The sequence below is a fragment of the Nelusetta ayraudi genome, unplaced genomic scaffold, assembly GCF_046127955.1.
Source record: "Nelusetta ayraudi isolate G7.1 ecotype Tasmania unplaced genomic scaffold, CSIRO-AGI_Nayr_v1 ptg000002l, whole genome shotgun sequence".
Classification (NCBI taxonomy): domain Eukaryota; kingdom Metazoa; phylum Chordata; class Actinopteri; order Tetraodontiformes; family Monacanthidae; genus Nelusetta; species Nelusetta ayraudi.
The window spans coordinates 9,267,379-9,280,859 of record NW_027466052.1 but is presented as its reverse complement, the minus strand read 5'-3'; the positions used below and the strand labels follow the sequence as shown (position 1 = coordinate 9,280,859).

The 13,481-nt window shown below is 43.9% G+C and overlaps 1 protein-coding gene across 1 annotated transcript in view; it reads left to right on the top strand.

The window, feature by feature from the left end:
- The window catches only part of galnt18b (UDP-N-acetyl-alpha-D-galactosamine:polypeptide N-acetylgalactosaminyltransferase 18b), a 62,452-nt gene extending 51,982 nt beyond the window's left edge, over nucleotides 1-10,470 (top strand). The window contains exons 8-11 of the mRNA XM_076022510.1: nucleotides 538-675; nucleotides 2,866-2,961; nucleotides 6,035-6,199; nucleotides 9,807-10,470. Coding sequence (XP_075878625.1) covers nucleotides 538-675; nucleotides 2,866-2,961; nucleotides 6,035-6,199; nucleotides 9,807-9,953 — 546 coding nt within the window. The 3' untranslated portion in view covers nucleotides 9,954-10,470. The remainder of the gene's footprint in view (nucleotides 1-537; nucleotides 676-2,865; nucleotides 2,962-6,034; nucleotides 6,200-9,806) is intronic.
- The last annotated feature ends 3,011 nt before the right edge of the window (nucleotides 10,471-13,481 follow it).

Below are 13,481 nucleotides of genomic sequence, written 5' to 3'. Positions count from 1 at the left end.
GGAGCTGGTAAATTACTTCTATATTATCATAAAACAAAGGAAGCATCTGCGATTTTGTATGAGTAACAGTGTACAACTAGTAGCATCCAAAAACAAACCTAACCATGCCACAACATCTGTCTGAGAGAAATTATGATTTTTCTTTTGCATGTGTGTGCGGTTTAATGTGTGCAAAACGTCAAACTCCAATTAGAAGCCTGGACAATATATAATTGTTTTGATTCATGTGTGACTCACATCACAGCATGAAATGTTTAAAATTCAGTGCGGATATAACCCCAGTTTCTTTCAATTGAGATTAAAGATAGACTTTAGCCACTTAGAATGTCAGCCAAAGTTGTCTGATGTGAAAGACAAACTTTTTATCTGGATTTCAGTGAAAATAAGGAAAAAGAAGTTATTCAAAAATACGACATTCTTTAATGGCCCATCATCACGTTCCCCACAGGCCGAACTTTGTCAACTGCAGAAAATAAGAGATCAGAGTCTGAGTGTATTTAATCACACACTTATCGCTGATCACTCATCTCATTCCAGGACTCGGGGATCGACTTCGGCGACATCTCGGACCGGAAGGCCCTGAGGAAGAGGCTGCAGTGTAAAACCTTCCGCTGGTACCTGGTCAACATGTATCCCGAGATGAGGATGTACAGCGACACCGTTGCATACGGAGCGGTAAGCTGCCTTCACTCTTGATCGAGACCGAGACTGACTGAGCCACTCACTTGCACGGCTTGTGTCAGGATCCAGATGAGCGCTGTCAGACGACACGTGCGGGGCGCTCCCCTCCTCCATTTCCTCCAGAGGTTCACAGAATTTGTATGTGTGATGAAATGAAGATTAATATGTTGATTAACCGAAGCTCCCTACAAATATAGACTCGGGGGAATTGTGGGGTTGTTTTTCCTCTTTGAGGAAGCAGCGGCAGCAGCAGCGGGCGCCATGAAAACTGGCAGCCGGCAGGGCATTCTGGCACTGTTTCATCCCGCCCGCTCCTAGTTGTTCTCAAATAGCCTTATTTCCACGGTCCTCCCACCTCACATCACCAGGGTGCACCCTAATATACACTGACACACAGGACTCAGTATTATATCTCTGCCTCCTATGCAGTGCAAACAAATTTTTTTTTTCCTCCTCCCAACCGCTTGTACAAAACTGACAAACGGTGGAAGGATACGGCGAAGAAATAGGCCAGCCTCATTACATTCATTTCTCCGAGTGAGATGATCTCATTATTCTATATTTATGACGCGCGCTTCACGGGCTAGTCAGTGGCACTGTGTGCGCTTCACATTTTTCAAAGGAACGTGCGCGACGTTGGTGCAGGTGAAGGCCCATCAGGGCCTCCTTCTTCTCCTTTTCCTCCTTCTCCTCCTCCTCATTCTCCCATTCCCCCTCCTCCTCCAGCCCCATTTCTCAGTGTCAGGGCAGCACATTCCAGTCTAAAGGATTTGATTCAAATCCCTTGTTTAACTCCGCCCACAAGTCATCCTGAAAACCTGGTATTACGCAAGCTTAAGACTTCTTTGGGTTAATGTTGCCCCTCTGGGTCTCACTGCTACATTTTTTTGCCCTTCATACAGTCACTTTCGCGGCTGGTTATTAGGGCAGATGCCGACATCTCCCTGGCCAATGCAGAGCTGAATCGGGCCGACCGAGCTGAGACGATCCGATCTCACGGCTGCATCCATTTCGCTCCCCCACAAGCCCCGCCGTCCCCGCTGCTGCTCCCCCGCAGCCAGTCGCTATCTTGTAATCAGACGGACCTTTTGTCAGAGCGCAGGCATGAATCACGCTCCGAGCTCCGAGGTCTGAGTCGTGTTCATCAACTGTGACGCTGCCGTTTACATCTTCGCATCTATGCAGAAAATAAATTTAAAAGGCCTCAGGAGACGATTCATGATTTCCTCTGCCTTTTATGCGCTGTTGTTTTTTTTCTCTTGAATATCCTTCATGTCGTTGTTGTTTCGTTTTCTTTATTGTTTCCAATGAGTGCGAAACACATCTAAATCCATCTTTCTCAAAGTCTTCCGTGCACTGAGCAAATGCGACTTCGTATTTGAATAATAGTGTCCGCTTTCTTTGGAGAAATCAGTGATTCAGCCTCTGCGTGCGCTGTGTGGCAGTGGGTGATTTAGTTTGCTACAGTACCAAAGTGCAACAGTCCAAAACATTTTTAATAGGAGCACAACCAACCGCACAGTACAGTTTAAAGCACCAGTCGCCAGCTAAGCCTACAGAGCATTTCTTGTTTTCAGGGTGCTGTTTTCCGTTTCCTCATGAAAAGATACGGGGTGCTTTCATGCTCGGATCAGTCGGCGACCCTTTGGCTCAGTTCATCTGGACACGTGAACACAAACTATCACACTTGGAGGAAATAACCCAGCAGAGAGGCAATCTCGACTCCATTCCATACAAACCTTGTAACCAGTTTGTCCGTGGTGATAGCAATCAGCCTTGACATGTTCTGCCTGGCAACCGTGATTGCATGTCAAAGTGGATACAGTTGTGTTTTGCTCGTTAACACAAACAGTTAATCACCAATCAGCCGGCTGCTGGTCTGAGTGTGCCTAATAAAGTGGCTGGTGGGTGTACTTGTCAAGATGGAAAACATTTACTGGAAGCCTAATACATGGAAAGTGAAAGTTAAGTTAAATGCTCGACCAAAGATTAGCATGGAAAAGACTACTGTAGACATCAGTATTTTCTTTCTTTGCATCCAGGCACAGATAACCATATAAATATCTTCATAATTATTGGAACAATCTTTTCCTGATTACCTTCCTTTCTGAATCTTCTCTCCAGTTCTACTTTACAATTTTTTTTTTTGTTTTCTGCTTTTTTCCACATTTGTTTGTCTCCCAGCTGAGGAACTCCCTGAAGAACGACGTGTGTCTCGACCAGGGCCCGGACAATGACAACACCCCCATCCTGTACCTCTGTCACGGACTGACACCTCAGGTAAGAGGCACCATCGCTCTCCGCCTGTCTCTCCGGAGCTCCGCTGACTGCAGCCGCGTACATCCCGCGTTTATCCATCACCTTTGTGATTTATTTCCAGGTCGTGTTTCTCTTCATAAACCTTGTTTTGTCTCATACATCTCGTCTTTCCTTCTGCTTCACAATGGCTCAAACTCGGTCATGAAACAGGATCAATTATTTTGTCCTATCATGCCCTTTACAGACACACCTCTGGACGTGGTCGAGTACACATTAAGCTCTGAGTACAACTGCCTTTGAGACGGACATTTTACTGAGGATCAGCATAAAATGCCATGTTATTGATTAACGACACAATGGTATACCTTAGCAGTCCTTTTTTCCACCGACAACTTTCTGGGCTTTAATGTCAGAACTTTAATTATTTCAAATGAAAAAGGGTTTCGCTTGTCACCCAGAGATGTATCTCTTCACCTTTAGAAAAAAAAAACACTGTTCAGTGTCTTTAAAACCTCATCTTGGCACCACTTGTTCCGGATTTATCTCCACTCAAATAATGTGGAGGTTAAGTGCCTTGCAGTGTTAGCACAGCTTGATCATCATTTACTCTCTCCAGCCTTTTCCAACTCCCATCGATCTCTCCATCCTATTATGTCTCAGTAAATTGTTTTCAGGAATCGCTTAAACTGGAGTTGACAGTTGACAAAGTTGTATAGTTGAACTCCATTTCTGGTCCCACACCATTCAAGTCAAGTTTAAGTTTCACGTCTGTGGCCAATGTACTGATGGACTGCCTTTAATCGTACACCACTTCCATTTTAAACCCCAAAGTCAACTTCTGCGCATTCCTTTCACGCCAGATCACTCACTAATTTTAAGTCTCTTACAGGCACGAAATCTCCTGTAAATCAAGGGACATCAAACAAAAGGACCTCAGTAGCAAAGGCATTTCAAATGGGATTAGGAGTCTCTTGTGCAAGACAAATCCACTCTGCTCTATTTTTGTGTCTCGGCGCTTCATCACAAAGAGGAATTAGTCCCTGGATTTCTGCTATTATGATCCACGCACAGTCTGGTGCAGGTGTTTGTCATTGTCAGGCCAAATTCGTCTTCCAGACGTGATCCCGATTTGGAATGGGAGCGCTGCATTCAGGAATGCGAGGAGCTGCCGTGAATGTTCATGTGCTGGAAGGAAAATTTGCATAGGTAAAGGAAGGCGACTGCGACGCTTAACAAGCCACCAAACTCAAAAGACCTGGGGGGGGGAAAGTTTCCCTGCAATCGTAACAGTTAAACTTCCAGCTAAATAGGTAACGCAACATGCAGATCTCGGGGGCTTTTGGTATTTTGAATCTGGAATTAATTCAAACTTTTGGATATGTAAATCGTTTACGCTCAGCAAAACTTATTACCGAGGAGAGGCCTTAAACTAAATTCCTGTGAGTTTGTTGTTGCAGGAAAATTACTGCAGAGTTGAGAGTGGGACAAAGAATTTTGCATCGAAGAGGGAGACTTTTATTCTCAGAGTCAATGTTTAAACTGGAATTGTTTCGTTCGAAAATCTGAGCCAAAAAACGACCGACACTGTCCTTCTCATGTATATAAACATATACATATAGATAGGTAGACATACAATATACAAGAGTCAGACTTGAAAAACATCTGAACTTGGATATGAGCACAACCTCAGTAATAACTCAGCCGTATAGAGCTTGGCAGCTTTGCCTGATGGAGAAATGAGATACGGGAATAAAAAGGGGGTGGGGAGAATCACCCCAGTCAGACTGTGTTATGTCTGACTGGTGTGATGGAAGCACGAGGCTATTTGAGATTTATGTGACGCAAAAGATTAGAGTAAGAGGATGGGAGTGAAAAAAGAGACGAGCTGCAGAATAAGCAAAGGTTTTCCCTTTTTTCTAAATATAATAAAAGAAAGTATCTCAGGGTGCTGTGACAGCTGAAGGGCTGCTGAGCAATGGATCCACTTCAAGTGTGTGTGTGTGTGTGTGAGAGACACACCCATGCACTGCATCTTTTTGCATTATCATGTCACACGTACACGCTGACAATCATTGTGTTAACGTTACACAACAGGTGGCAGGAACGACATCTTAGCCATCTCAGGGGTTTAAAGAGAAAGGGGATTTGAGTGACTTTGAATTGCTGATCTACTGGGATCTTCAGGCACACACACCGTCTCTGGGGCTCACAAAAAGAGAAAATATCCAGCAGGCGGCAGCTGTCGGGAGAAAAATGCCTTGTTGATGTCAATGGGCCCGACTGGCTGGAGACCAGAGAAAGGCAACAGGCACTTGGATAACCACTGATTACAACCACAACGGAACACAGAACACCACCTGTTGTTCCTCCTGATTTAACTGCAAGGTGCACATAGTAAAATTACCGGTGGCTTTATTTTATTTTTTTTTTTTCTATTTCCATTAAGGATGAAAAACTAAATAATTTTTTGAAGCAAATCTGAACTCGGGACGTGGAGGAGGGGGTCAACCAGTCCTGGGAATCTCAAAGTTACTCAATGTGAATACATTCTGAGAAGCCTACGCCATCCACTTATAAATACAGTAGACGCATTCCGTGGCTCTTCCCTTTTCCTTTACCTGCTGAGACTTTTTTTTCTCTTTCCCTGTGTGCAGAACAAATGATTCTCCTGCTCGATTCCTGCCAATTATTTTGAGCTTTTGTCAGCGCTATGTGGACAAAGAGCTGCCCTTGAAGGCGGAGATTGAAAGAATTCCTTCCGAGCGGGTACAATTATTTAACGCCTCTCCTTGTTCCTGAATTAGAAATGAGCTGCTTTCCGCGGACCGCCGCCTCATCTTTCTAGTTGGTCAGTTCAGCCAGGATACCTGCTCGTCTCTGCATATTTAAAGGAGTCATCTGCATACATCTGCGCCCCTTTTACAGCTGAGAGACATCGTCTTATTTGCTGCAGATTTATTCCCTGTGTATTCCTTTACATATCTGGGAGCACCATTATCTGAACGTCACCCCCCCGGGGCACCACGTGTGCACGTCGCTCCCCGCCTCCCTCCTGCGGAGGTCAATAACGCTGCTCTCGCTCTGTCTGTTGCAGAACGTGTACTACACCAATACGCAGAGGCTTCACGTGGGCCTCCTCAGCCCCACCGTCGACGACGACGACAACAAGTGCCTGGTGGATGTGAACGGCAGGCCGCGTCTCATCGAGTGCAGCTACGCGGCCGCCAAACGCATGAAGCTTCACTGGCTCTTCACTCAGGTGATCACACCCACCAGTGCACCACACGCAGGCCTTGGGAGGAGATGGAAGGTTCACTTCAAGTTTGCCGTTCGTTATCAGCGATTGTGACCTGGTGGATGTGACTGGAAGCCAGTGGACGTGCAAAGACATCGCGGCACATGTTACTGTATTTTTGACGTGGTGCATCTAGCTTTGGATGTTTATGATTGGCTAAGAATCGGCATCGATTTTCGGTAGGACTGTAACGGGAGAGGTTGGTCCCGAGCTTTGATTCAAGTCTCTTCATCCAGATGCTGCACCACTCAGTGAGAACATCATTTAAAATTGGCTATAAAGTATAAATTTATTCACGGGGTTATTCAGTTGTGACCAAAATAAAACGTCATATTCATTATTATGATTTTTTTGAGCCAGTAGATGAAAAATGATGATCAGCTGGTCTGTTTCTTGCTATGTGTGGGTGCTGCTTTTTCCTCAAGTGCCTATAGGCGTGTTTATGTTATATTATTGCAAAAACAAGGTTGTATCCAACACAGCCATGGCGATGTAAAACATGAAAATATCAACATCCCACACACAGCTCACATATACTCATTATCTGGCCTGCAGCAGTTGTTGTATTCTTGTCAGAATAAAATAGACCGTTTCCGTTATGAGTTTGCACTGATGGATCACTTTATCTGTAACACCTGTTCAGCTCTGTGTTACCCCAAATAGCTAATCAGCCAACCCCATGGCAGCAATTCAATGCATTTAGGCACGTAGACGTTTTGAAGACGACTTGCTGAAGTTCAAAGACAGCGGCAGACTGGGGAAGAAAGGGGATCTAAGAGACTTTGAACGTGGCTTCTTTGTTGGTGCCAGACTGGATGCTGGTGTTTTTGAACGTTTCACAAACTGCTGCTGATCTACTGGGATTTTCATCACATCACGACCATCTCTAGGCTTTCCAGAGAATGGTCCAAAACTTCGGAAATATCCAGTGAGGGGCAGTTGTGTGAGGTAGAATGCTTTAACATCAGGGGTTAGAGGTCGAGACGGGTGGACTGGTTGGAGACCATAGAAAGGCAACAGGAAGTCAAATAACCACTGGTTACAACCAGAGTATGAACGACAACAATTGGGTGTATATGTGTGGGTGTGTCTGAATTATTACTAATATTACTAGTATTACTTCTATAATTAATATTACATAATAATGAATAATAATAATTTTATATAATCATTTGCACTGACAAATTACAGTTGATACTTAACAAGTTGCATGAAACAAAAAGGAATTAGAGGATTTTGTAGAGAGACTGGTTTCTGGGAGTAATTAAGTTAACATCTGGGGAACAGGACAGAGAGAGAGCTCAGACCCTCAGGTGGAGCGCCTGAGATGGCACTGACTCTGACTCTATTTAAGGAAAAGTGCAGAGTGGTTTGGGACTGTAGATCAGAGGCAAAGGCAGCGCAGAGGGGCATCGCCAAATTGGAAATAGGTGGAAACCAGACGCATGGGTCTGATGTAAGGTGGACTGAAAATGTCACAAACACACACACACACACACACACACACACACACACACACACACACAAGCGCACACAATTGCAACATCAGAAAACTCATAGATCACTTTGACAAACGGCCCGCAGCATGTGCAGCTATTGCTTTTGCTGTTGTTGTTTTTGTTTCTTTTGTTTTTCTCCATGTAATAAACTTTTGCCACTGTTGTGTTGTTAGGTTGTGTCTGTGCTTTTCTCAAGGGCGTTTGTGCACCTTCGTGATGTCAGGTTGACGTGTGTGTTCTGTTGTTTGGATCTGCAAGTGCTGTTTGCATTTTAATTTTTGAAAAGTCAAGCCTGGAAGATTTCTTTAAGACCAGAGAGGTTTAGGGCTCAAAATTGAGGAATATACTGCTGGGAGTCAGCCGTTATGACCGATCAATAGTCAGGTGGCAGGGTACTAGCTGTCTGGAGTCAAACTGAGTAGGATCTGCTCAAGAGGCTGACTTCAGAATCTGTTTTAGGGGCAGACTGAAGTTGTTAAATCTGAGTTCCGGCCAGGACACAAAGGTTATTACAACATTATTCAGTGCCTTTTCCACCTTATTTATTAAGGTTTTTTAGTTTTTTATTTCAAAAACAAATTAAAAAACCTACATATAAGAAAGTATGTATATAGAACGTTTATAGAAGTAGTATATAGGAGTATGTAGAAGTATGAACTGACATGTCATGAAAGATTATCTCATGTATGTCACATTTTTGAGTTGGGATATCACCTCTGTGTCTTTAGCCGCTTGTCACTGCTGCGAGGCTAGCTTGAGGTTTCACAGTGTTTAATGTAGTTGTTTAGTGTCGTTGTTAAGTGTGGAACAATGTTGTCCACCAGCAACAGCCTGCTTGCCTTTTTTTGTCGTTTTAATATTAAACTCCCACCCAGTTCTAATAAAACTGCTGCTGTAACGGAACTCACGCTAATCTCGTTAGCATTAGCCACTGTTTACAACTCGTTGAACCATCCACTTCCTTCCTCTGGTTTTATTAGAGCAATTTAGAGAAGCCGATTCTTCCTTTGTTGACAACTTGACCTCTTTCACCTCCCTCCCACCTTTTTATCCATAAATGAAGCTTGTAGATTATGTGATGCATGGGGAAGGCTGGCTGAAAAAATGCTCCCTGTTGGCAGGCCGCAGGAAAAATATGAGAGAGATTGCAGAGTTTTACTTTGAGCAATGGGACTGCTGCGCAAGGTGAGAAGGCGTCATGATATTACACCGTATAATCGGTTCTCATGTACAGCCTAGTAGAAGATTATTGGGTTCGTGATGGCGATTAAAAATATATATAAAACCTGTAAGGAAACCTGACATTAAGTCATAAATACCATTTATTTGAAAGATGCCTTCGCTGCTCCGTGCACTGCTTTTATGGTCCGGGTCTGGACATCTGCAACCTAGTGCTCATAAATACCGTCTCTCAGCAGTTAGCGCCGATCTGCTAGCCATAAAAGAAAGTGTCTCCCTGACCTCACGTACCGGGCCGAACCCTTGAAGATACAGTAGGAAATAATGCAAAAGGAATCGATGAATCGCAGCCTGTTCTTCCAACGTTGCCCTGCGCTCTTCCCATAGTGCTGGAGAAGTTGGATAAGGGCCTTTCCTCGTCTCTCCACACACCGCTGAAGGCCTCCTCCACTCTTTCCTTGCCCTCGGTTAGATGTGCAATAAGCAAATCCTGCCTGCTTTCTTCAGAACTTGGAAAATTTTTAGCTGACGACCTCCTCGACTCCTTTCATCTATTTCTCCTCCTACGTTTTCACCGCTCGGTTGCCTCGGTGAAAATTCTCTTTCAGTCGAACCGCATTATATTCCTGAGCCTTATGTATCTTATGTATTCTCTTTAAATCCTGGTCTGGCTGGAGTGGGAGCAACTGTCGGTCACTGTTTTGCACCAAAGTAAAATGAATGCTGCCAGGTGATCCCAATGAGGACGAAATTCCTCCACAACTACAGCGCTGCAGCTCCAATTCATGTTCCCTCCCAGCCACGCAGCTTTATAGAAGTGCTGGTTATACTTCAAGCTATTGTCATTTCATAATATGTTTACAGTTTTAACCACTCTGCTTTTATGTTTCCAGGGAGGATCCATTCAGAACAAGAAGTCCAGGAGATGTCTGGAGCTCGTGGCGAGCAGCGACAATGAGTTTGGCTACCAGCTGGTTCTGCAGAAATGCACAGGACAGAAATGGTTCATCACAAACGTGCTGTTTAGCACCTCGTTATGATCGAGAGCTGGGAGGAACTTGCCGGTGAATAACGCAGCTGACTGGCTGCGGCTGTGTGTGTGTGCGTGCGCGCGTGCACGTGTTTGTCCTTGCGTCGGTTAACTTTTAGTTTTGAGCTGTCATTGTCTTTGCTGTTGACATCACATCTTACGTGTCAGACTTTTTTCTTTTGTTTGCCCTCAAGGATCAACCTTGCTTTGCCACTATTTTGCAGTTTTGACAAGGTGTGATATTTAGCAGTCAGATTTTTGTTGACTTAACGGGAAAAAAAAAAAAGAACAAGATTATGTTTTTATACTGAACCTAATCGCTACTGTGTAGCCAGCTTTCTCAACCTGCCCCTACTGTAATTATTTGAGTTTTAGTGTCTCAGGTGTGTGGGTTTGTCATGCGATTCAGCTGTACACTTGTGGGAAAAATATTACAATGAATCCCAAACTGAAAAATTATTTTCAAAGTGTAAACATTTGTAAAGTTTAACAGTTAAAAAAATAAATAAAACCTGGAGAGAAAAAAATGTGTTTTTTTTTATTCCTCAAATGCTTTCTTTTGTTTTTCAATGTTGTTAGCTCATCATGTAATCATTCCTTTTCCCCTGATTCCACTATTGTGCATTTCAAGAAGGAAAAAAATCTTTTGTATTCTCAACAACTTAGCCTGCATATAACCCAGGTACACAATTACAATTGCACAAAAGCCGGCAGAGAAGCGCTGCGAGCGAAGGAAGACAAAGAGGAGCTGCGTGTGAAATGTGCTCCGCTCAGCGCAGTTTGGTGTGCCGAGTCCTCAAGGCCAACGCGGTCCTTCGTTCAGGAAAGAAAAAGACACAAGCGGGGAAGTTGCCGCTGTCAGCTTGTAATGACACACACGAGGGGCAGAGCGGAGGGACGCGGCGCTCCCTCTCGCACGCTGACTGCTGCACCTGGGGAGGAGACGAGTGGCGGGGCCTGTTTTCAACGTGCCAGCCTTCATTACCATTCACATTCAAGCGGAGCTCTGCAAACCATGGCATTAAATATACATGGAAAACCCACTTTCATGACTTTTCATCCCTCACCAACACGTCCTAATATTATGCAAATAGAGAGCCTCTGCTCAAAGTTTTGAATAGAAGCAAGTCAACAAAGCTGTATTCCCATGTACATTACTCGTTTCATTTTCTGTGAGTGTGTGTGTGTGTGTGTGTGTGTGTGTGTGTGTGTGTGTGTGTGCGTCGACCTCTCGCCCTGATTTCCAACAGCGGCACCTTGCAATGCGCGCTCTCTGCATTAGAACCACCACAGACGCTGCAGGGAAATGCGTGCGTACACAGTGTTAATATTCTATCATCTGACGTTCACTCATTACCCTCGTTGGAAGTGTCTTGGAACAAAGTGCGCAGCAGAGATTCCAATTCCCTGTAAATCCAGCGTAGCGGCTGCGTCCCGCAGCGTCCCGCGATGCAGAAGGAGTCACAGAAGATTTCCTAGAAAAGCGCTGGCCTCGTTTCGATGAAGACGGCTGACATAGTGTGTGTGTGTGTGTGTGTGTGCGTGTGTGTGTGAGTGTTGTTGGGTTTTTTTCACGTCAGGAGCTGCCGTTTGCCAAACTACAGTCGTTTGCACTGACAGGGGAATTGTACTCCGACTCTTTGCCTCGCCCACGCCCGCCTCTTTCTGGGGCAACTGTCATGAAAATTACATTCACATAAGCACTCTGACAGGTGGGGTTTCAATGGAGCACTTTTATTTCTTTTATTCCTTGCTCCTTAGTATTTTTTTTGTATTTATTGTTACATTTAGTACATTTTAATGTGCAATTCAAAGCGTTGCTCACATCAAGTCATGCCTTTTGCCACATTGTAGCAGCAGTTAGTTTTCAGGAATTTGGCTTAATTTGTGATTTTTGTATTTGTAAAAGCTTAACATAATGCCCATAAATACATTAATAAAAGTGTATACACAAAGCACAATAAAAGTAATTTGGTTTTCCTACCCTTAGAATGATTCTTAAACATATATATAAGAATATACATCGAGCTATGGTCTTGCTCCTAGTTAGCTGCCATCTTGTGCCATCATTTTTTTAAGGAAGCTCGCTTGACAGTGCCCTAAATATGAGACACGCTATCAGGCGAGCTTTCTTCCCTAAACATTTTTACACACTGGACCTTTAAGAAGATGCAAACCTTATGAGAAAATTCTTCCTTTGATTTGGGTCACGAAAAAAACGCTTGTTAAAAAATGAAAGGAAGTGGAGACATTGTACCAGGAACCCAGAAATGTGGATGTGTTGGGGGATTTGGTTTTGCCCTGACATGCTGACACACTGCCATGGTAATGAAGATGGGAGATCAAGCAGGACATCAGAAGAAACAATTAACATGAACATTGTGTACATTACGATTTTTGGCCCTTAGATGCTGATAAATCCCACACACTGGGCCTTTTCATTATTATGGCCAGTCAAGCTTTTAACTGCTGAGGGAATTTTGTCATTCATAACCCAAAACACTGAACTGTTCCTCAAAGTAAAATCCATGTCAACCCCTTCTTACTCCCCCAAACCACCACCGCCACCAATCCCCATCCCTCCCTCCCCCGCTCTGTCTCCGCATTTTCATCTTTATCTTTTTTTGCTCTTGTGGGAAAAGGCTCTCACAGGCAACTCATCACATCTTGTCATTATTTCCTGGCCCTGACACGAAAGAACTTTGAGGAATATATTTGCGACAGATCTTATGCTACGATGCAAGGAATCAGCCAAGTGTTGAAAACCATATGGCAAACGGAAGCAGCGCGTTAGAAGTGAGAACGTCTGAACGCCCCGGTGGATGCGCACGTGTCTTTCTTTTTCTTTTTTTTCCCGGTCTATCTTCCACAGGCTTCAGATTGACAGGTGGAAGACGAGAGAATGTTGGCATTAAAAGGGAAAATGGCTAAACACGCAAACGCTGAACGCTGAAAGAATAAGTGAGAAAAATCTTCATACGAAAAAAAGCGTTGGAGCTGGAAAACAGATTTAGCAGAACAACGCGTGTGGGTGTGAAATCGGTGTTTATCACGCCGGCAAAATGCTTCTTCACATGTGGATAAATGTCACTGTTAATTGTTATCTGCAGGAAAGAATCTGAGCTGGGACTGTGTAGCCATGGCTACAGGTCCTAAACTGCATGTTCCCGAGGTAACGGACCATAGGTAAAGACATTAACTGAAAAAAAAGAAAAAGAAAAGAGGAGTACACGATTGCCTCAAGATGCGTATGCTAATCTCTGGCCTTTCCAAGTTGCAGTCTAATGCATCAAAGTATGAAAATTTACTGACTGAAGACTGTTTGTATGCAGCTTTCCCTGTGAAGTTCCAGACCATAAAATTGAATGACATTATAAAACTGAAAAGTTTTAATTCTAGAGGGGATAAATAAATAATGAGGAGGCCTGAGGTCAGATTCGGAAAGCAGTAAGTGGGAGGCAATGCAGCCAGAATTGTTTGAATTGCTAAACAATGTTTTGATTTCTTATTAAGCTAATGATATCTTGGCCTGATAATA